Genomic DNA, 23,642 nt, shown 5'->3' on the forward strand with positions numbered 1-23,642 from the left:
GGCCGCACAAGCTCACAGAACGGGACCGCAGATTGCTGTAGAGTGTACAAATCGTCTGTCCTTGGTTGCAACACTCACTACAGAGTTCCAAACTGCCTCTGGAAGCAACGTCAGCACAATAACTGTTCGTCAGAAGCTTCATTAAGTAGGTTTCCATGGCCGAGCAGCCATACACAAGCCCAAAATCCCCATGCGTCAGCTGGAGTGGTGTAAAGTGCCCAGCAATTGGACTTTGAAGCAGGGGAAATGTGTTCTCTGGAGTGATGAATCATGTTTCACCATCTGGCAGTCCGACAGACAAATCTGGATTTGTTGGATGCAAGGAGAACGCTACCTTCCAAAAATGCATAGTGCCAATTGTAAAGTTTGGTGGAGGAGGAATAATGGTCTGGGGCTGTTTTTCATGGTTCGGGCTAGGCTTCTTAGTTCCAGTGAAGGGAAATCTTAATGCTACAGCATACAATGACATTCTAGACAATTCTGTGCTTCCAACTTTTTGGCAACAGTTTGGGGAAGGCCCTTTCCTGTTTCAGCATGACAATGTCCCTGCGCACAAAGCGAAGTCCATACAGAAATGGTTTGTCGAGATCGGTGTGGAAGAACTTGACTGGCCTGCACAGAACCCTGACCTCAACTCCATCGAACACCTTTGAGATGAATTGGGACGCAGACTGCAAGCCAGGCCTAATCACCCAACATCAGTGACGACCTCACTAATGCTCTTGTGGCTGAATGGAAGCAATTCCCCGCAGCAATGTTCCAACATCTAGTGGAAAGCCTTCTCAGAAGAGTGAAGGCTGTTATAGCAGCAAAGTGTTATAGCAGTGAAGGCTGTTATAGCACCAACTCCAGCCGGTGTCCACATACTTTTGGTCATGTAGTGTACTTCCTGTTTTTAGCTCCACCTTTGCTGTTGTAGCGTTTGACCTTGGGCAGTCACAAGGTTAAAAATTATTTATTTTATTTTAGTTTGAAACATCTTGTAAAATACTAAATATTTATTTAGAAATTAACTGGAAGTTAGCTTTTTGTGATGTCAGATGTTTGTTTTTGGTTCCTTATGTTACGCTTGTTTCAGGATAATGAAGTCTTCTCAATGAGGTGGTGGGGACTGAATTATTCCTTTTTACATGGTTCATGAATACAATTACAGTTACTTCCTACCAGATCTGCATAGAAAACCGACTCCAGGCTGAAACAGCCCTTCACAACACAAACAGCCAAGGTCATCCTAAAATAATAGCCTCTTCGTATGTAGAAAAAAGTCCAAAAAATGACAACTGTCTCTTTTAACAGCTATAACACTCCTGATAGGATAAACATTACTTTGATTACATTTCAAACTTTGCCTGTCAAGTGCATTTTTTTCCTTCTCTTTTAAATGAAGATGCATTTCCTGTTGTGTTTTTTAATCTGTATGTACCCATGTATGGGATATGTATCATGCATATTAATGAAGTGGAATTCAATGAAAGGTGAGCCCTTGCCTTGACCTTGCCTGAACAATCGACAAAAAGCAGTGTTTTTGACCAACACTGACAGGATGCACATTGTGATGCTGGGAGACAAAGGGAGCAGATCACTCTTCTTGCCTCATGCACACAAACACATGCGCTGTCTGTCTATCACACACGCACATAGACACCCACACATTGACACACAAAAACAGAGATTTGAAGTCCTCTGTTTCTGCTCTGCCTATCCCCCTACCTCATCTTCATTAGTATTCCAATGGAGTATGAGATGTTGCGTAATGATCACATCCACACACAGGGGAGCAGTGTTGCATAAACACAGCCTCAAAGACAAGGGGGGATAGAGGAGAGGGGTGGTGAGGGACGAGTGGGGAAATGCGATGGGATAGAGAGCGGAAAGGTTAAGGGGAAAAATAGGGATTTGGTGAGAGAACAGAGCGGAGATAAAGAGAAGATGAGAGGGTGATGGAGGACTGGAATGAGATGTGGTGAGGAGATAAAGGGAGCCAAGGAGTAGCTGACCAAGCATGTTAATGCCAAACATCGACACGCCATAGGAGAGCAGAGCCCAGTGGATTCACAACAGCAAACATCTGACAGATATACTAACACAGTCAAAATAATGCACCGGCCATATTTTCGAGGTGATGAAATTAGGTAATATTTGTCTGCTGTGTAAGTAGAAGAGTTTGTGAGATGAGCTATTTGAGATTTTCATATCTGGGTTGAATTATTAATTATTATTAATCAGACTTCAATTTGTTTACACCAATATTAGAATGTATTGCAATGCTATGAAATACATGTTTATTTTCTACAACCTTGTGAGGGCTTTTTATACCGCAGGGGAACATAAATACTAGAATTCCTGATCACAAGTAGGCCATCAAACACTATTCTAAATGATTTTGTAATAATTATTTTGCCAGGATTTGTCACATTTGATTAACAGACAAAAATGACAAGAGAATTGTATTATTTTCCATGCTTATTTTTGCAATTGTTTTATTACAAACTTAAAAAAAGAATCTGACACAATAAGAAAGTGCAGTAGTAAGTCCCCATTCCCATGGGGAGCACAGAAAACAGGTCATTGCATTTCAGTAGTGAAAGGTTCATACACATCTACAGGGTGTACAGATCAGATACAAAATAGGAAAATGATAACAAAATACAGGCAAAAAGAAAGTACTATATTAATATATCTTACTTTTTCAATTATATCCAGTTATTCTTAAATGTTAAATAGAAAATACTTCTTTATTACAACAAAATAGTCCAAAGTGCTAAATAAAATACACACGTAGATAGATAAGCAAAAGACAATACAAAACTCTGTTTCTCACTTTGATTCAATCCTTGTGTGTGATAGAACAGCCTGCTTTTAGTGTGGATTTAAAAAACAACTTTTTAATTACATGGAGGATAGTGTAATCTGTTACTCATTTTTAAAACGCAAGACATATACCAACAGCCAACCACTATACCACAACAAAACACTGTGACCAAAAAGCCAATGTGAAACAATATCTATTGTCTTCCTATAGTCATCAGAACTTCAAGTAGAGCAGCTCCCATCCCTCAAACGTCACAGTCCTCTGGCCTTCCCATTGGCAGGCGGTCAGTGACCGCAACATGGCCTCTAAGCCACCACTCAAACCTCCAGACCCGCTTTGCAGGCACAGGGAATTAAATACAGCACACATCCGATTACCAAGAGTAATCTGACCATTATTTAAGCAATGGGGGAAGGCAGCACTTTGGGATGCTTGTAGGGATTTTGGAAACCAAAAATCTCACTGAATCAACATGAACGAACAAAAAAAATAGCTCCATCACTAGGCTGTTCACCACCAGGATTGACCCGTCACTGATCATAATCACAGCACATTCAATGACTATCCTCCTCCTAAACCTGCTTGAAACACTTGATGAAATGTATTGGAATATTTGTGGTTGAAAAGGGCTAAGACCCTCCCACAATTGTGGTCTAGAATATGGCGTTAGTTACACATTGCACTGGACCAGGGTCAGTGTGAGTAAAGACAGTCTTAGTTATGGCTATAGTAGGGGGAGCAGGGGAATGTTACCACATGGATGCGAGGTGAATACTCATCAAGGATTAGACTGCAGGAACGGGTTTTTTGATTTCCCTCAGTCTTTGTGCGAGAATGAAATTGGCAGCCAATTCAGTCACAGTAGGACTGTTCAGGCACACAAATAAGGTTAGTGGTATAAAGCAAAGATTAATGGCACTGGACAATATGTAGATGGAATATGAATGAATAAGGGACACAATTAGTAAGATACGAGCACTACTAAGGGGATTTGGTTTAAATGTGGAGATTTTTTGGTTTAAGTGTACTAACTATGAAGGAACAGAAATCTTACACAAGTTATCAGACTGCCCTTAAAAACAGACTGAAAATGATGCTGTCAGACTCTCCACCCATTGTAAACATTCATCTCTGAAGCTCTTCAAAAACCCAATTTAACAAATTACATTTACCTGTCTTTTATTGGACAAATTCTGTACAAGGTACAATCCACATTCAATACTTTATTTTATACATCTTTATTTATTCCCAACTTGCATATATATTTAGTTATCTTTGTAATAACTTCAGCACATAATTCAACAAAGGAAACCTGAACATAAGAAATATATACATATTCCTACTGTTAGAACTTCTCTCTCAACTTTACAAAATTACTTTTGAAAAAACATAGGAAAAATATAGAAAATTTTAAATAAATTACAAATGTAAAAACTAACCCTTCCCTCACAAACATTACATTTATAAAGAGATCCGACCCAACCCTCCCAACCCAACACCTGGACGCAAAGAAAAATAAACAGTTTGAATGACACGCATATGACCGACTATCACAGCAATTACCAGTGTGAGCACAAGTTAAGAGTATTTATATTAGCTTATACACAGATGTTTATGGGCACAATCTAGAAAACATTCAGATGATGGCTAGGGACACTCCCCCTGCTATCCAAATCCAAATCTCATTGGAACAGAACCAACATTTCTTAGCAGATGCAGCTAAGGGGGATGAGAATGATCTGACATGGCATCATAAAGTGACAAAAACACAGGTTTAGTTAACATTCATAGTCCTGGAAATTGAAAAGGAAAACAGCTTTCATTATATGATGCTGGTCTCCCACTGGAGCAGCAACTGGAACAGAGATAATTAAGGGGTTAAAGAGCAGGGGACCTAGCATGGGCCTTTGGCTGCAACGCCACTAAAGTTCTACAGAAACGTGCTCCGGGTTTTGAAGTGTCAGTCTAAAGCCATTGCACCCAAGATGCCAAAAGGTGTTAAAACGTCATCGATGCCCCTGCCTTGCCATCCATTTCCCCTCTCCTTACTCCCTCCCCGTCCTCCTTTCCCTGCAGAGTAAGACCTCTCCTTCATAGTCAAAGTCCCGCTAAGCCATTCATCACAATCCCCATTGCTTAGCAGCATCCTATTCCCCTCCAACAATGCCCGTTCACCTTCACACACTGCTGACAGATTCTATGTGCCTGTGCGTGTGTGTGTGGGAGATTAGTAGTCATATCCGAAGACAAAGATCAACTTGCCTCACTTCCACCAAGGTTCACTGACCTCCCTGGCAGTAATTCTTCCTGTCATGACAGATCCATTTCCTCATACCCTGCACATTAAACCCCCCCTCCCCCCCCCCTCTTGCCAAGACACTACACACAGGCTCCCTTTCTTAGCATGCCCATGAACACATTTCAGAGCTGATGAATGGCAAATACTGATCCCTTGCACCAAACCGATTCAGACATGGTGTGTGTGGGCTCTAGTAACAGGCCCACTATATTCACAATGACCATAAGCCACAGAAGAGCACATTAAACACTTGTTAGCATGAATAAGACATCACCAAACCCACACAAACCCCTCTGTGCATTTTTGGTAACTAAGGCCGAGCAGATTGCAAAGCGCTAAGCTTTCCAAAGCCATTTTACAGGACATTGGTCCTTTTTCACAGCGTGACAGTGGAGTGCAAAATATAACTATCATACTGCTGTCAATAGACCAAAGCTGAAGGGCATTTACTCTGCTGAACATTCAATGAAAACGTCTGTGCAATAGGAGGCTGGTTACTCCTCTGGTTAGAGAAACTGAAATCAAAATCCACAACAAAAAAACGGAATATTAAATGATATGGAAATAATCATATTGAAATATATAGTGGAGGTTGTAGTAGTAATAAAACAAATTATACGATGTAGTATCAGTAAGAACAATTTTCCCCAAAAATACTTGAGCATTACTGCCCTACTGCTGCAACAGAAATACTCATAAGAAAGGCTTAGTTGGCCAGCACCACCGGCTGGAAGGCCTGGCTGGGATATTGCAGGTTATACCCCCCTATTCCTTCCACAAATGAGGGCTTCTCAATGTAAGAAATCCCACCGCTACCACCAATGGCACCAACAGCTGGACCAGGTTGGGGGTTGGAGAATGGGTCAAATGAGGGGTGGGAGTGGGCGGGGTGAGGGTGCTGGAAGGGGCTTGAGTGTGAAAGTATGAGCGGAGCATCGTTGTCAAAGTATAGGGGCCCTTGGGATGCCGGGTAAACAAACTCTTTGGCATTGGGGGAGAGCTGGCTGGGGATCTGAGCCCCCAGGGAGTGCAGGGAGACTGAGAGGGGCTTGTGTTTCAGCAGCCCTGGGGGAGAGATGCTGGTGGGGGAACGGGCGAGCATCCTCTGTGGTGGGGGCACGCCTACACCCGAGCCGCCAGCCGATCCGGAACCGCCACACTTCTTCATCTTGGTGGAGCCAAATTTTGTTGCGGCGAAACTGGCCGTGGTGAAGGTGATGGGCTGCAGCGGTGGACGGGTGCTGGGCAGGGCAGCCGTTGGCTGCTGAGAGGGGGGGTAAGGGAGTCCCCCACTTGGAGGGGAAGGTGTGGATGTGTTAGAGGAGTGGGCAGTTGGGTTCGTGGGTGTGCTGGAGCTGGGATAGCTGAAAATCACTGGGCAGGATGAGGCCGAGAGGGGTGTGGGTGTGCTGGAGAGGGAAGGAAGCAGAACTGGAGATATCTGGGCTCCAATTGGAACAAACACCTGGGCCTCAGGGTTGAACCCTAAGCTCTTGGCCTCCTCTACCTCCATGTCCCCTTTACTCACTCCACTTACTACTTCCACCATTTCGCCTTCAACTAAGCCGGATGGATCCTCCAAGTACAGGACCTTAACGGCTCCCTTCTCCCCGATTTGGTAGGACACTTCATAGGGGTCGATCCACACACTCAGCTCAGGGGGGACATTGGCACGCACTTCCTCTGTGTCCAGTCCACTTCTCCTGGCAGCTAGCTCCACCACTGGGTCACTGGGGGCCCCTAGGTGCAAGCAGCGGAAGGCAGAGCCCCGCAAAGGAGCTTCAGGGTACCAGTGGCCTTCATAGTGCGACAACAGTATCTGCTCCAACTCCTCCCCGAAGAGGTCAGCACGACGACGGGGCAGTTTGTTGTACAGGTAGGACACAATGAAATTCAGAGCTACCTTTACCTCTAGGTGCATGACTGTACCTGGTCTGGATAGCCAATTATTCAAATCAAGCCCAAAATGAGACAATACTGGAACAGTTATCTCTGGCTTGTAGAAGTCTGATGTTTTCTTCTCCACTACATGTACTGCAGGTCAGTTGAAATCCGGCAGAATCTTTAAACCTCTTCCTGGGTGATCAACATGGACAGACTTGGTGACCAGGAGGCCAAAAACTAGTCCAAACAGTTGTTTTCAGTTGACAGGTAACAAGACTTGCCAGGTAACGAGATGAGGAGTCCAACTGGTGGAAAAATAAAAACATGGTGTTAGGTCTAGGAAAGTAAAAGGCAGACCAAATAAACTCAACAGAAGGGATAATGAGCGAGTGAATGGGTTAGCCAGCCAACGTGGAGGGGGTGTAACAGATGCAGTGATTGAAGCAGAAAGCCATGATAATCTGCTTCTGCCGGATGCTTCACTACTCAGGATTACACAATTAGAGAAAGTTCCAAATCAAGAGTAGGCTGTGGGTGTACAGTTCACATGTAGGCATGTTTTGCATACTGTAAATGGCACGGTACAGGCTACAGTGCATAAAGGACACCATTTCCCACCATGCAGCACTATTAACGTCATCACAACACGTGCAACACAGTCCACCTACGCACCATAAACATTGCCCAGCAGCCAGGATTACCCAGCAAGCTAAATTTAACAACTGTATACTTGATCTATGAGAACATGGTTATAATGTATGCATCAAGGACAATGAATGTTATATTGTGTGAATCAGATTAGGTTGAGCAAAAAATATATAATTATTGATATGAGATATAGCTACTCTGTTTGTAGGCAGAACATTGCATCGATGGCTAGAAGATGGGCAAGAACAAGACACAATACACAACCTGACTTCCCTTGTCATTTTTACTTGTGTTCAATCTATTTAGAAACTAATTTGGAGAGGTGTGAAACCGTTCCATAGGAGATGTTTGGAATATAGCAGACAAACTTTCACCTTTGACTACATTTAAACCAATGATAATCAAGTTTACAGCACATCTTCAAAAAGCATTAACCACCATAGTCATATCCAATATCAATCAATTTCTTCCCTACAAAGTTGTTCTTATGCAGCTGGGTCTTTATGTACAGTACACAGTAAAACAGGTCATGTATCAAAATGGATCCTAGTTGTTAATGTTGACAATTGACCTATAATGCATATACTGTATTAGTTAATGCAACATTATTCAACCATAAACATGTTCGTTTGTCATAGTTGTGTCCTACTACTAAATAGACTACACAATCCAACAGTAGGTTACATGACCTAATCTGATTGTTGACATGTTTACAGTGCATCATCATCACCACCATAAAGCACACATCTGTCCACTCATTGTAACAATGTAGCAAGCTTATGCAAGTGAATACTATACTTGTATATAGTAACAGAACACATTCCCCTAAATAATTTATGGGCAGGTAGCCTAATAATAAATAATAGATTAAAGAGAAAAAGTAGCAACCCTGGATGTTGATGATAAGGGGTGTGAAAACAATGTCTACAATTTGTAGGCAAACTTCGTTAACTCAAGCAAAACAATAGGCAACATACAGTAAAGCAATAGAGGGATGGTGTGTAATGACAGTAGCCTATATGGCTTTGAAGTGCCGTGATTAAGCCTATCCCAAAGGTCCAATACCTGCTTCTCTACATGATGGCAATTCCACCTTTCACCAATAAGGACACATATGATACTATTATTCTAACAAACTGGAAGCTCTTAAATTGGCACTGTAAATAAATTATAAGGAGACTAATTAAGTGGTGAATGTTGCAGTCTCATGTCATTATGTCGACCGATGAGCAGAACTACAACGGCTCAATAATAAATTGGTCCTGCCCGAAAACAGGAAGAAATTATTAGCTGTATATGAGAAGAATAAATACATCTCGGTACGAGTTTGAGTGGTTCTGTCTAAAAATTAAAAATAAAAACAGAATCTAAAATGGATGACTGAACCAATTAGAGTCCGATTCTCAAAAGACAGGGCATATTTTGAGAGTCCTAAAGCATTTTTTATTAAATCATGAGGATGCACTATCTAGCCAAATGTACGGTTATGGCAAATACATAAAAATGTATGTCAATGACATACATGTTTATATGCGGACGCTGTGTATACTTACTAATGCAGCTTGTGTTCAGTTCCTGCGGTTTTAATTCCCATATTTTACATTGCATTTGAAGGTGATGTGGCTTTTCAAAGTAGTTGTTTAGAGGCAGATATAATGTGGTGTGTTAAATGGGTTTTGAAATGTACTCTCTTCATACGTTCTTCATTTCCACCATGGACAGATCGTCTGCAACTGCCCGAGAAAACTTTACTGTTTGACAACCTTGCGCATTTATACAGGACCATTTCGCACACACCCCCTATTTTGTGACGCTGGTCTGAATAGGGACTACTTTCTTGATACTATTGTAATGTATACTATCAAATAAACTCATACACACACACCTAGGAGAGAATAGTCGACTTTCAGTAATAAGCCTATAGTTTCAAAATAAGTAAATCATATGAAATAGGCTACGGGTTATTGAGGATTGCAAATTCTGGTAGATATGATTGAACATATTGGTATGAACAACGATGGTAAACAATAAAATGCATTTTCTTTATTTTTCCCCACCTATGAGCCACACAATTACATCAATGGTTCTGCAAAACCAGAAAGCGAAATCCTAGTTTAGTTGGCGAACGGATATGTGTAACTCCAAGTAAGTACTGTGCCATTGCTAAAAATATAAGCGGTGATAGCAACAGAGTCCCTATTGGCTGAGAAGGGGGAGGACCCGTATTTTATTGGGCTGTAAGGGTGTCCAGTCAGCAAGTAAGTGATATGACGTTTTGCAGGAGTTGTGGGTAATGTCGTTCCAATCCTATAGAGTACAGAAAGACAAGTTTTTTTTACAATATTTGCTTGAACTTCCCGCTGAGACTTGTTTAGGGAAATCATTCTGCAGGTGAAATTACATAAGGCTGTAAAGTTACCATGTAAGATTGGCATGGTTTCTACTTTTTTCTACTTTCTCCCCCAGAGTGAACCCTACTTTTCAAACATTAAGAATGAAGAATTGTTTTCTAACGGTTGATATAATTTTTTATGTATTTTTATTTTATTTTGTATGCTATATTTTTGAATATGCAACAACAATCTATAGCCACATTTCACGTAAGGAGAGGGATTAAAAAGGAAAATATGTGGACACATCATTGGTCCATATATATATATATATATATATATATCACAGTCATTGTCTTCAGTGGTTTTGTCAGAGTATATATAGGCTACTATGTAAATAATGAATTAATTTGCATTAGCAAAACTCATAGCAGGTAGCCTCATGGGTCGGCAGGTAGCCTAGTTGTTAGAGCGTTGGGCCACTGGCTCCAATCGTGGCTCCAATCCCCGAACTGACAAGCTAAAAATCTGTCATTCTACCCCTGAACAAGGCAGTTAACGCACTGTTCCTAGGCCGTCATTATAAATAAGAATGTATTCTTAATTGACTTGCCTAGTGAAATAAAGGTAAAATAAAATAGCCCCTTTTAAACTGTAAAAGTGCATCAACTGTATGCTTACTATGTGCATAGTTTATTATAGAGAGCGCATGAGTTCATTATAGGGAGCTGATGACAACAACCTTACAGATAAGTACTAAACAAAAACAAACTCAATCATTATGTGTATCTTACATTATTGGAACCACTTTGACAATTGTATGGAAATATTATATTTTGACATTGCGTTATTGGCGTCTGTCGTAAGGATTCACAGAGATATACACTTGTACGCAGTTTTAACACCTGTCAGGACAAAAATAATGGACGCGTTTAAATTAGGGTTCCTGCCTGACGTCACCTGACAGCAACACATCTTTGTCAGTGAACAAAATGGCGTCCTATTGTATGACTGTCACTCGGCTTCGGGTAAGTCGAACGTTTTATTTTAGTAAATATATTCAACACTATACATCAAGTACAAATGTTCAGTTAAAAATGAATTACGAGATATTGCTGTCCACAACGATAAAACAAAAAAATCATCAATATTGTAAACAATCCATCTCAGCTGCTATGTCGTTTGGTCACGGTCTAGACTGTTACAAGTTAGTCTGGGAAGTGTACAATAATGCTTTATCTGTAATGCTGGTTTACAATACAATATGGTGTCGAAATAAAATACATTGGTAGCTTCAAATTGCACCAAATGTCCAGTTGTGTGCAAGGTGATTCAAGGTTACTGAAGTTAAGTGCGCACTTGTCTGTTTTCTACGCCTGATAACAGATTTAGTCAAATCACGGTGTTGGACAATGAGGCACCAAATATAGAAATTTAACTGAACATGATATGATTTTATAAAAAGCTAATGAAATTATCTGAATGGACACTGTCCAGTGCTGTTCTCCTACGTCTGTGAAAATATTTGACCAAGGGCCTGCAAATATGAGTTAGATTTATATTTGATTCGGCAAATTAACATTATTGATTTTTCTCAGTTGGTTGTGATATTCCATTTGCTTACGTCTTTTCACTCTAGATAACTCATGTTAGACAGGCTGATTAACATCTTATTGAGGACGATTGGCTGTGTTGATGCAATGTTGAAAATCATAGCTAGGTTAGGCTACTTGAATTGTCACAAAATTGGCTGTGCTAATGTGTAGGGATTAGGAGTCTCCTTTAGGGCTAAACACTAATTTACCCAACACTTAGGCTACTCATTCTAAACTTTAGGTGCTGTGTATTTTGGGAAAATGCGTGACAAGTATCTGGCTGACAGATTTACTTAGTGTAATGAAATGATCTAGTCTTTACTTGGTTAATCTTGCTGTCAGTCTCCATTGTGTCTGAGGTGATGGAACATGAAAGTCACATGGAGATCACGCAGATTGTAGATTAGTCATTTTATGGTTTTTTTTTATTGGGCTTTTGGATTCTTCAACCAGCAAGAAAACCCATAATGTTGTCTGTCTTGGGCTCTGTTGATAATGCCAACATGCTTACTTGAAATGACCCCCATAATAACAGAGCCTAACACTGAGACAAGTGAAACTTTATCTTGTTCTCTTAAAGTAGGAATCCTATGTCTCTGTTTAAACTTTCTGGTCATTAGGCTATAGACTTGGTTGGGGGTATTCAACTCTTACCCTACAAGGTCTGGAACCTGTTGGTTTTCTGATCTACCTGATAATTAATTGCACCCACCTGGTACAGTAATGAGAACGCAGTGGAACTGGCTTTGAGGTCCAGAGTTGAGTTTGAGGAGACTAGGTCCTATGTTTGCAATGATTAGGAACTTTAAAACCCCTGTATCCTCTTCCATGTTGATGAACATGTTTACAAGTTTGATGTATCATTACTAAAAATGTACCCCCCCCTTTAGCTTGTCCTTGGAGAAGGGGCAAGGCGTCTCCATGTTTCTGCAGCCTTCAACGCCAAGCCCAAGGTTGCCATGAGTCGCTTTGAGCCTGGCACCAGCATCAGCTATGGGAAACTGCATGAGAACATCGACATTGTGCGCAAGAGGTCAGTAGCTTTCTTTCCAACCTCACACCCAGCGCTCCTCAGTGTTCCTCTGTTAATAACCACTACTACTACTATGACATGCCCATTACAACTGCTCACTAAATCCTTTGGCATGTTAGTATGTAGACTTCTCATGTTCAGCAACACTGGCCACACTGATCTAACTTTAGATTACAAAGCATTCCACCTAGTGAGTTAACCTTTTTTAAATGTATTTTAGAAGTTGAATTCTAACCACACTGTCCTCCAATCCCCGCCCTCCTCTCACCTCAGGCTCAATCGCCCCCTCACCTTGTCGGAGAAGATTGTGTACGGTCACCTGGATGACCCTGTGGGGCAGGACATTGCCAGGGGCCGCACTTACCTGCGCCTGCGTCCGGACCGCGTGGCCATGCAAGACGCCACGGCCCAGATGGCCATGCTACAGTTCATCAGCAGCGGCCTGCCCAAGGTGGCCGTGCCCTCAACCATCCACTGTGACCACCTGATTGAGGCGCAGATCGGAGGCGTCGAGGATCTAAAGAGGGCCAAGGTCAGTAGGGAGCCGAGGAAACTCGAGGGCCTGTCTAGATGTTTTTGGGCTGTCCAGCTGATTTCTGTTGGCTGAGATTTAGGGTGTTCTACAGAGGATCATCTTTTCCATGGTATCACAAGTTCCTAGGGGTAACCAATTTTTATTTATTTAACTAGGCAAGTCAGTTAAGAATAAATTCTTATTTACAATGACAGCCTACCATAAGTATTGCGTTGGGGCCAAGATGACCCAAATGAGAGGGAATGTTGGTTAACTGCTAAACACCGGCATCACATTATATTTTTAGACAAAGCAAAGCCCTGAGGAATATTTGGCATGGGTGACACTTACTCCATCCAATTGCACAGAGGTCAAATTGAGGAACCGGGATTAAAGGGGAATTAAGATCTGCAGCCAAATATGTGCTGTGAAGGTTTTATAAAGGGGACTACTAGCTGAACATATATTCTCCTCAACTGACACCCCAACCTCTTCTCCCTGGTCCTTTTTAATCCAGGAAGTGAATCAGGAGGTTTACAACTTCCTGGCGACAGCCGGAGCCAAATATGGAGTTGGCTTCTGGAAACCAGGCTCTGGAATCATTCACCAGGTACTGGAACTATACTGGTATAATAAAGGATAACTGGTCAGATTAAGCTGCCATGAGACTAATTTGTATTTGAACAATATCTACTTCTGAAATTAGTCTAACAACTAGATTAGAGCTCAGGAATACTGCTGTGAAACAAGTAGCAGAATGCATTGTTCACTCATGAGATCAACCCTATTATACAATCAGATCTTGACATTATTGAGATCAATAAGTCAAAGGATTGTTGTGCATTGGCTAACAGATTTCACTTACCCTTGACAGATAATTCTAGAGAACTATGCCTACCCAGGAGTCCTGCTGATTGGTACAGACTCCCACACACCTAATGGGGGCGGCCTGGGCTCCATCTGCATCGGAGTGGGTGGTGCTGACGCTGTGGACGTCATGGCTGGTATCCCATGGGAGCTCAAGTGTCCCAATGTGAGCTGCTATGACAGTGAACCACCTCACTACATTCCCTTCACCCACTCATGTCTCTATCTCCTTCCTACATGTGTACGTATGTACAGTGAGGGGAAAAAAGTATTTGATCCCCTGCTGATTTTGTACATTTGCCCACTGACAAAGAAATGATCAGTCTATAATTTTAATGGTAGGTTTATTTGAACAGTGAGAGACAGAATAACAACAAAAAATCCAGAAAAAAAGCATGTCAAAAATGTTATAAATTGATTTGCATTTTAATGAGGGAAATAAGTATTTGATTAGGAGCACTCCCCTCTCAATCAGAAAGATTTCTGGCTTCCAGGTGTCTTCTATACAGGTAACGAGCTGAGGTTAGGAGCACACTCTTAAAGGGAGTGCTCCTAATCTCAGTTTGTTACCTGTGTAAAAGACACCTGTCCACAGAAGCAATCAATCAGATTCCAAACTCTCCACCATGGCCAAGACCAAAGAGCGCTCCAGGGATGTCAGGGACAAGATTGTAGACCTACACAAGGCTGGAATGGGCTACAAGTCCATCGCCAAGCAGCTTGGTGAGAAGGTGACAACAGTTGGTGCGATTATTTGCAAATGGAAGAAACACAAAATAACTGTCAATGTCCCTCGGCCTGGGGCTCCATGCAAGATCTCACCTCGTGGAGTTGCAAGGATCATGAGAACAGTGAGGAATCAGCCCAGAACTACACGGGAGGACCATGTCAATGATCTCAAGGCAGCTGGGACCATAGTCACCAAGAAAACAATTGGTAACACACTACGCCGTGAAGGACTGAAATCCTGCAGCGCCCGCAAGGTCCCCCTGCTCAAGAAAGCACATATACATGCCCGCCTGAAGTTTGCCAAGGAACATCTGAATGATTCAGAGGACAACTGGGTGAAAGTGTTGTGGTCAGATGAGACTAAAATGGAGCTCTTTGGCATCAACTCAACTCGCTGTGTTTGGAGGAGGAGGAATGCTGCTTATGACCCCAAGAACACCATCCCCGCCGTCAAACACGGAGGTGGAAACATTATGTTTTGGGGGTGTTTTTCTGCTAAGGGGACAGGACAACTTCACCGCATCAAAGGGACGATGGACGGGGCCATGTACCGTCAAATCGTGGGTGAGAACCTCCTTCCCTCAGCCAGGACATTGAAAATGGGTTGTGGATGGGTATTCCAGCATGACAATGACCCAAAACACATGGCCAAGGCAACAAAGGAGTGGCTCAAGAAGAAGCACATTAAGGTCCTGGAGTGGCCTAGCCAGTCTCCAGACCTTAATCCCATAGAAAATCTGTGGAGGGAGCTGAAGGTTCGAGTTGCCAAATGCCAGCCTCAACCTTAATGACTTGCGAAGAGGAGTGGGACAAAATCCCTCCTGAGATGTGTGCAAACCTGGTGGCCAACTACAAGAAACGTCTGACCTCTGTGATTGCCAACAAGGGTTTTTACACCAAGTACTAAGTCATGTTTTGCAGAGGGGTCAAATACTTATTTCCCTCATTAAAATGTAAATCAATTTATAACATTTTTGACATGCGTTTTTCTGGATTTCTTTTGTTATCCTGTCTCAATGTTCAAATAAACTTACCATTAACATTCTAGACTGATAATTTCTTTGTCAGTGTGCAAACGTACAACATCAGCAGGGGATCAAATACTTTTTTCCATCACTGTATGTATGACCTTTCACAAATGTAGTAATAACTCCCTCCTACCTACCCATCAGGTGATTGGAGTGAAGCTGACAGGTAGTCTATCGGGCTGGACTTCTCCCAAGGATGTTATCCTGAAGGTGGCTGGGATCCTGACAGTAAAGGGGGGCACTGGAGCCATCGTCGAGTACCATGGCCCAGGCGTCGACTCCATTTCCTGCACCGGTGAGGCCTAAAGATAGTAAGGTTTACCTGAACTAGTGAGTAAACTACTCTACGCTGTTTGTTTTAGCACTGCTTGTTTCAGTTGAGTTCGTCCAGTGGTTGGGTCTTGATTTGGTGCTAGTTTGCATAAACTTGATGTGACTTTCCCCACTCCTGGTTGAAGGTATGGCAACTATCTGCAACATGGGAGCTGAAATTGGGGCTACCACCTCTGTTTTCCCCTACAATCACCGCATGAAGACTTACCTGAATAAGACTGGACGTGCAGGTTAGTACTCACAATAAGACATTCCGGAATATTTTTAAAGCCCATTATTTCACAATGCGTTCAATTTTAGTCTCGCAGCCACTGATACACATACAGCGTAGTCCCTTAGCGTTTTTGTTTTCTCTTTTGGACTTTTTCCATCTACTTTCAGACATCGCTGCCCTGGCTGACGAGCATAAGGATGACTTGGTCCCTGACAAAGGCTGCAAGTATGACCAGGTCATTGAGATCAACCTGAGTGAGGTGAGTCCACTCTGTTTTTAGGCTGACATCCATTACTTGTATTTATAGAATATCTTCTCAAGAAATTACATGCATTGTCAATGCTAACTGTTTGTCTGTCTTCTGTCCCTGGCAGCTGAAGCCTCATATCAACGGGCCCTTCACTCCTGACCTGGCCCACCCAGTGTCTGAGATTGGTGCTGTGGCTGAAAAGAACGGCTGGCCCCTGGAGGTCAAAGTGGGTCAGTATCAGCACCAGCAGTCACACAGTATCTTTAACACTCCCTTAAAGTCTACATTTTGCTCGCTGTTAATATTCAAGGAAAGCGCTATAATAGGAAAGTACAGTAACATTTCATTATCATATTTGCAGGCATATTTACATGACTGTTAAAGTCATCTGCGTTTCTCATGTCTTTGTTATTAACCTGATTTCTGGGGGTCCCAATAGGTCTGATTGGCAGCTGCACCAACTCCAGCTATGAGGACATGGGCCGCGCTGCTTCCCTGGCCAAACAGGCCCTAGACAAAGGCCTGAAGTGCAAGGCTGCGTTCACTGTCACCCCCGGCTCTGAGCAGATCCGTGCTACCATCGAGAGGGATGGCTTTGTGAGTTCAAACCTTTTGGGGGGAAAAAAAAGTCCATTGCCAAACTAGTTGTCCTTTTACTTGATTTGTAGGTACATTCTTGTTTGTTTTTTTCTCCTTCAGTCTAAGATCCTGAGGGATGTGGGTGGAGTGGTCCTTGCTAACGCTTGTGGACCCTGCATTGGCCAGTGGGACAGGAAGGATGTGAAGATGGGGGAGAAGAACACTATCGTCACCTCCTACAACAGGAACTTCACTTCCAGGAATGATGCTAACCCTGCCACTCATGCGTTCGTCACATCCCCTGAGGTGCCAATAATTACAACACACACACACACACACTACTTATATTATGACGTCCACACTATGTCCTCCTGTAACTGCCCTAATAACCCTCTCTCTTCCTATACAGATTGTCACAGCCTTGGCCATCGCGGGTACCCTGAAGTTCGATCCTGAGACTGACTACCTCACCGCGGCCAATGGTGAGAAATTCAAGTTGGAGCCACCCAATGGCGATGAGCTACCTGCCCGTGACTTTGACCCCGGCCAGGACACCTACCAACACCCCCCTGCCGAGAGCGGCTCTGTTATGGTGGACGTCAGCCCCACCAGCACCCGCCTGCAGCTGCTGGAGCCCTTTGACAAGTGGAATGGCAAGGACCTTGAGGACCTGCAAGTGCTGATCAAGGTGAGGGAAGGGGAGAGGTGTATGTCAAGACGGCTGGCTATATGATGAGGAAGGCCTCTTCTCACTGTTTGGCTGAGTTCTATCCTCCACCAAGGACCATGGTTGGAATTGAGAGGCCTTCAACGGTGGCATTATAACTATTAAAGAGTTAGAAACCACAGAGTTGTCAGTTGTTTGTTCAGGCATGCGGTGCCACATTTGGATGGCCATTTACCCTACGGTCTCTTTTCTTCCTTCCTGTTCCGCAGGTGAAAGGCAAGTGCACCACAGACCACATCAGCGCTGCTGGCCCCTGGCTCAAGTTTCGCGGTCACCTCGACAACATCTCCAACAACATGCTCATTGGAGCAATCAACATTGAGAACGACGCGGTCAACAAGATCAAGAACCGGCTGACGGGAGAGTACGGGGGCGTGCCTGACGTGGCTCGCCACTACAAGGTGTGACAGACCGTAACTGTCAGGAGAGGACCTATAGAGGCTGTGTACTGTTGGGCTGTCCCAGAATGACAATATTTAAATTAGAATCTGATTTTTAGAAATATTCTCTCTTCTCCCTCCAGGCTAACGGCCTGTCGTGGGTGGTTGTGGGGGATGACAACTACGGGGAGGGCTCGAGCAGAGAGCACGCAGCCCTGGAGCCCAGACACCTGGGAGGCAGGGTCATCCTCGTCAAGAGCTTCGCCAGGATCCACGGTACGCTTAGAGACTATAGGGGTGTGGCGGGACATGTGGGTGGGTAGCATGAGAGGAAAAGCTTTTGGTGGGAACCTTCTCAATCTGAGACTATCTGTGCTGAGACGGAGCTCATGTAGCTATCATGATACCCATTGCACAAAAGGGGAAACGTGGTTAGAAACAAGATCACCCACACACTTTGAATGTGCACATTGTTCTCTATGACCTTGACTTGGCATGTAATGGATCTGCCCCGCTGTGGTAGAAGGCCTCTCAGTTTACACAATGGAGCTCGATACGAGCCAATTCCCCAAGCTCCCTCTTGTTCCCAACTTTATTTTTTTCTGTCTTGTTTTCTTTCTTTTCTCCTCATTGCCATTCTGTCCTCTTCTCAGAGACCAACTTGAAGAAGCAGGGCATGCTGCCCTTGACCTTTGCCGACCCCACCGACTATGACAAAATCCGCCCCGATGACAAGATCTCCATCACAGGCCTCGCAACTTTTGCCCCCGGCAAGGTGAGAGTCATTGACCATTCAGCCACCCAAATGACCGCCCTCCATATAATGGGGATGGGACTTGGTAGTATGTCTATTTTACACGGATGCCTTACAGGCATGCTGTCTTTCTCCTCAAGCCCCTGAAGGGAGTGGTGAAGCACGGTGACGGCAGCCAAGACATCATCACCCTGAACCACACCTTCAACGAGAACCAGGTCGAGTGGTTCCACGCCGGCAGCGCCCTCAACAGGATGAAGGAGCTTCAGTAACTGAAGGGACCCAGGAGGGGCGGAGGAGCACAGAGAGAGAGACGGACCTGGAGATACTGAGGGGGAGGGGCTGCACAGAGGTGGGAAATGGGCGGTAGCAGCCTGCCTAGCGTAAACACACACCCAATGCCGCTGTACAGATGAAATGCTCGCGCACACATACAGGATTACTGTCAAAGCTCTCCCCACAGACAGGTAGAGCTGTATACGCACACACAAGCTCTGACATAACACACACAAGAACCCTTCTTTGTTTCAGCATAGCATTTAAGTGTTCCCGTTCTAGGCAGCACTGCTCCTGTTGGCAGTACTCTGTGTAATCACATTTGTCACGCTTCTTGCCATTGACTGTAGTGCGGCAGTATTCAATTCATTCTTACCTCACAAACACACTGCTAGCTCTCCATATCTGGTCTGTAGCTTGAATCCTGCTCACATTCCTTTCCCTGTCATAGTTGTTGTGTTAAGCTGTGTACCTGGACCTCCACTTGTTTCCTCCAACACTGACAGAGCTGGTTAACCCAGTTGCACATTTTAATTCACTGACTGTATCCCTCTCATTCCCAGGATTTGTAACCTTTGTTAGTTCACTATTGCTGGTGGTAAAGATTAATGTGAATATTTGTTTAGTTAGGTCCACCATAGTTCTAGTGGGCCTCAGGAGCTGCAGATTTTTGCTGTGACTGCCCCTGAATTGATCCGTTTTAGTCATTGATTAGAGAGCAAGTAGCCTAACCTGGTTACCCCGGCCTAGTAACTGTTCACAGAGTAGACTAAAGGCATTAATGGAACCATTAGATTATGTGGCCCCAGGACCAGGTTGTAGTGTAATCATATATTTTTTTCTTGTAGGGTTTTCCTTTTCTGGCGTTTCTCTTGACCCAAAATCAATTTTAACCCATGGAATTTGGTGTACCGTTTATCACTCATTTGCATTCCACACGTTAACTCTCTACAGACGCTTTCTCCACATGCTCTATTTGTTTCTACTTGAGAGCTATTGCATGAAATATATTAGATCCTAGCAACCCTTTTCTATGTGTCTCTGTAGGTGGGAGTAATATGCTACATACTGCTGTGTTGTACTAGTCTTGCCTTTACTTTCCATGTGCGTGTCCATATATGTTAGCTAGCTAATCAGACCATTGCCTGTCCATATCCCTGTCTGGCTTGGTGCTGCCCCTCCTGTCCTTGCTAATTCCAGGGCTCCATGCACAGCTTGAGGGACCTCCTCTTACAAAATGAACGCACAATCTAGTGTCCAGACGGCTGTACCCTAGCGCTATATGTAGTAGTATTGTAGACACTCAGCCACGCTTTCATTTATGCATCGCAAATGCTGCACTCCATAGCATCTTAAAGCAAGGGTGTGATTTTAATTTGAAATAACAATACAATGACAAATGTAATTTGAGAAATGTATACCATTATCTGATTCAGGTTATTATATTTGGCAAAAACTCTTGCCATTTTGTATCTACATTGTGTGTTTGAGGCTATTGCAGCTAAGTCTTATAAAGTGACTGTTTTAAGTTGGCTTTGGGGGGCCATGACCACCTATTCGTTGTCTTCTCGTCACTAAGTACTAATTTACTTTAAGGTAAATTATAATCAAAGTATTCATGGGAATACTTTGGAGATTGGACTGGCGACTTCTATTAAATCCTTTGGTCATGGTGCTAAGATGATTAATGTTGCTATCAAATCAACCTTTATTTTAATTTCAGTTTATTTCTCTTATCAGTGATGAACTGAAGAGGTAAATGTCTCATTTTTTGTAGTTGCAGTAGGGTGTAATGTAAGTAGAAATGCAATGCCTATTTTTGTCCACTAGCATATGGTCTTCATTGACAATCTATTCAGAGGAATGGCAATGACTCTGTCAAACCCAACTGTATATAAAGGAACTTGGTTTGGGCCTGTGTGTAAATCCTGTAATATAGAGATGTACATATGCACTATGTAAAATGGAGAGAGGTTGGGCAGTAGCTGCCTGGTTGAATGCAGAGCCTTTCGTTCTCTGATAAACCCACTGTAACAAACTAATCACTCATCAATTATCTTTTATTAAACTGAAGCCTAAAATAGTTAATCCATTCCCCCCTCCCCAATTTAAGGGTATAACAACTAGTCAAACTAATTAACAGGTGGTTGGAGGTTTTAAATGAAAGGTAAATTGTTGTTGAAGCATTAAAGTAGGGTTGTACTGTACGTCTCAATGTTTTGTCGGTCTTGGACCTGTGCTGTACAGTCTTTGTGTTGCACCCAGGTGAATGTTGGGAGATGTCAATGTAAAGGGAGAGACTGGTCAGGTGAGACATGCCTAGGTTTTGTTTTAAAGTTATTTGATGCAGATGAAGGAACCCCTGATTTGAAACAGGATTGGCTCCAGATTGTTGCAACTTTAACCCATGTTGTATGCGGTTTAGAGCACATTAACCAACTTGATATACATCGTCATAATCAATACTAATTCGTCATTTGCTCAACCTTAACTTTGCTAACACGTTGCTGATGAATTCTCTCTGATCTGTCTACTGAAGTTCATTGCCAAAGATGCCTCATGAAAATGCTCCATTTACATACTAAAACAAACATAAGTGTTGTTACAAAGGTTTGCCATTGTTTAATTTCTTCATGTCAATGAACCCCATGTTTGAGTACGAAGATGACCAGTGTAATGCCAGCAGCATTTAAGTTTGTCAATTGTGTGGCTTTTAATAAAGAGATTCTTAAATTCGCAAGTATTTAATGTAGTCTCTAACTGGAACCGTTCCTTTGTACATTGTAATTCATAAGGATAACAGCCACCTGAGAAGCAGGCTGATTTTACTGTGATGTAATATACAATATGTGGATCCCTGGTTTAAATCTGAGTTTCTGAAATGCTACTGTAACGTGACAAAGCAAATGCTTGGCTCATTTGAAGTTGTCCTCAGCGAATCCAAAACCTGAACTGCTTTGTTTTATTGGTCTAGCTATTTATTTTCTATTTTGAAACACTCAATGACTGACTGACTTAAGAATGCTAATTTTTGTTCAGACACTGCAAACAATTAAATGTAGGAACCCATTGACGGGCTTTAGTTAATGTAATCTCAAGTGGTTAATTCCGCTTGACTGATTTCCATATTTGTTTTGATTTTAAAGTTTGTTTTGTATTAGATTTGAATGCTTGCAGTTTTCATAGTGTACAAGATTAAAAATATTTTAGGATATTTCCTTTGGTAAATGAATAATAAAGATGAATAAAATGTTATTTTTGCAAATTTACTAATTAGATTTAATTCAGCACTTTAATAGTTACTGTGACAGTAATGCAGTTAAAATGCTACACAATTCAGCACTGTGAATATAGTATCCCTTGGTCATAATACATGTGGTTTCACAGACAGAGATTGAGCCTGGTCCTGGACTAAAGTACTTTCAATGGCTATTTTCAGTCCATGACTAGGCTTAACCTGTGTCTTTTTTTTTCATTACAGCATCAGTGTTTTGCCAGTGAATATGTTAATGTAGGCTCTAGTGTTATGTTTTTGGAGCAGGGCTGTAGAATTGGAAACAAGTCTGAGCCTTTTTGGTAAAACACTGATGTAAGTCACTAGTGGAAATGTGCAATTATGGTGCTTTTCGACTGAGACTTACCCCCACGCTAGAGATCTTCATGGGTCTTAAAAGTTGGACGCAGACCCAAGGCCAATTACCCCTTTTTCTCCCCAATTTTGTGAAATCCAATTGGTAGTTAGTCTTGTCCCATCGCTGCAACTCCCCTACGGACTCGGGAGAGGCGACGGTCGAGCCACGAGGAGAGGAGGAGGAGCCATGCATCCTCTGAAACACGACCTTGTCAAACTTCACTGCTTCTTGACACACTGCACGCTTAACTTGGAAGCCAGCTGCACCAATGTGTCAGAGGAAACACCGTCCAGCTGGCGACCGAAGTCAGCTTGCAGGCACCTGGCCCGCCCCAAGGAGTTGCTAGAGTGCGATGGGACAAGGAAATCCCGGCCGACCAAACCCTCCTCTAACCCGGACCACGCTGGGCCAATTGTGATATGTGATACAGCCGGGCGATGCAGTGCCTTAGACCGCTGCACCACTCGAGAGGCCCAAACACATCCCCCCCCCCACACACACTAGTAGGTCGCCAGTGCTTTATGTTAAATGTAAGGTCTAGTGTAATTGTGTTTCCTTCAGGAGTGTGACACTAAAGATGGGGTGAGCAGAATCAACAACCCCTGCATCATTCAAGACGGTTGATTTGTGAGAAGGTGCTGAAGTTCACAGTTGGTCTGTGTTATGTAAATGCCAGCTGAAAAGTATACAGGGCTTGGCAACAAATCAGGCCGGGTCCGCCAGAGCCGCGGCTCATTGAGACCCGGTGCCGGTCTGCG

At 43.1% G+C, this 23,642-nt stretch overlaps 2 protein-coding genes across 2 annotated transcripts; one reads left to right on the forward strand and one right to left on the reverse strand.

The window, feature by feature from the left end:
* Positions 1-2,450: 2,450 nt before the first annotated feature.
* On the reverse strand, positions 2,451-9,391 carry LOC139364794 (protein Tob2-like). The gene is made up of 2 exons (XM_071101892.1): positions 9,197-9,391; positions 2,451-7,300 (listed from the first exon to the last, which is right to left on the reverse strand). The coding sequence occupies exon 2, from the start codon at positions 7,030-7,032 to the stop codon at positions 5,818-5,820; it is 1,215 nt and encodes a 404-aa protein (XP_070957993.1). The 5' UTR covers positions 7,033-7,300; positions 9,197-9,391; the 3' UTR covers positions 2,451-5,817.
* A 1,540-nt stretch (positions 9,392-10,931) lies between these two features.
* On the forward strand, positions 10,932-21,992 carry LOC139364795 (aconitate hydratase, mitochondrial-like). Its single transcript, XM_071101893.1, has 16 exons — positions 10,932-11,001; positions 12,459-12,601; positions 12,875-13,133; positions 13,633-13,725; positions 13,990-14,148; positions 15,884-16,034; positions 16,198-16,302; positions 16,454-16,545; positions 16,661-16,766; positions 16,976-17,133; positions 17,236-17,421; positions 17,525-17,803; positions 18,052-18,243; positions 18,366-18,498; positions 18,876-18,997; positions 19,117-21,992. Exons 1-16 carry the CDS (start codon positions 10,966-10,968, stop codon positions 19,246-19,248), a joined length of 2,346 nt encoding a protein of 781 aa, XP_070957994.1. The 5' UTR covers positions 10,932-10,965; the 3' UTR covers positions 19,249-21,992.
* The last annotated feature ends 1,650 nt before the right edge of the window (positions 21,993-23,642 follow it).

The sequence above is a fragment of the Oncorhynchus clarkii genome, chromosome 13, assembly GCF_045791955.1.
Source record: "Oncorhynchus clarkii lewisi isolate Uvic-CL-2024 chromosome 13, UVic_Ocla_1.0, whole genome shotgun sequence".
NCBI lineage: Eukaryota > Metazoa > Chordata > Actinopteri > Salmoniformes > Salmonidae > Oncorhynchus > Oncorhynchus clarkii.

Coding starts and splice junctions, on each gene's coding strand:
- LOC139364794 (XM_071101892.1), bottom strand. CDS start 7,032: ATGCACCTAGAGGTAAAGGTAGCTCTGAATTTCATTGTGTCCTACCTG.
- LOC139364795 (XM_071101893.1), top strand. CDS start 10,966: ATGGCGTCCTATTGTATGACTGTCACTCGGCTTCGG. Junction 13,134..13,632: donor AGGATCTAAAGAGGGCCAAG/GTCAGTAGGGAG, acceptor TTTTTAATCCAG/GAAGTGAATCAGGAGGTTTA. Junction 16,546..16,660: donor TTGAGATCAACCTGAGTGAG/GTGAGTCCACTC, acceptor TGTCCCTGGCAG/CTGAAGCCTCATATCAACGG.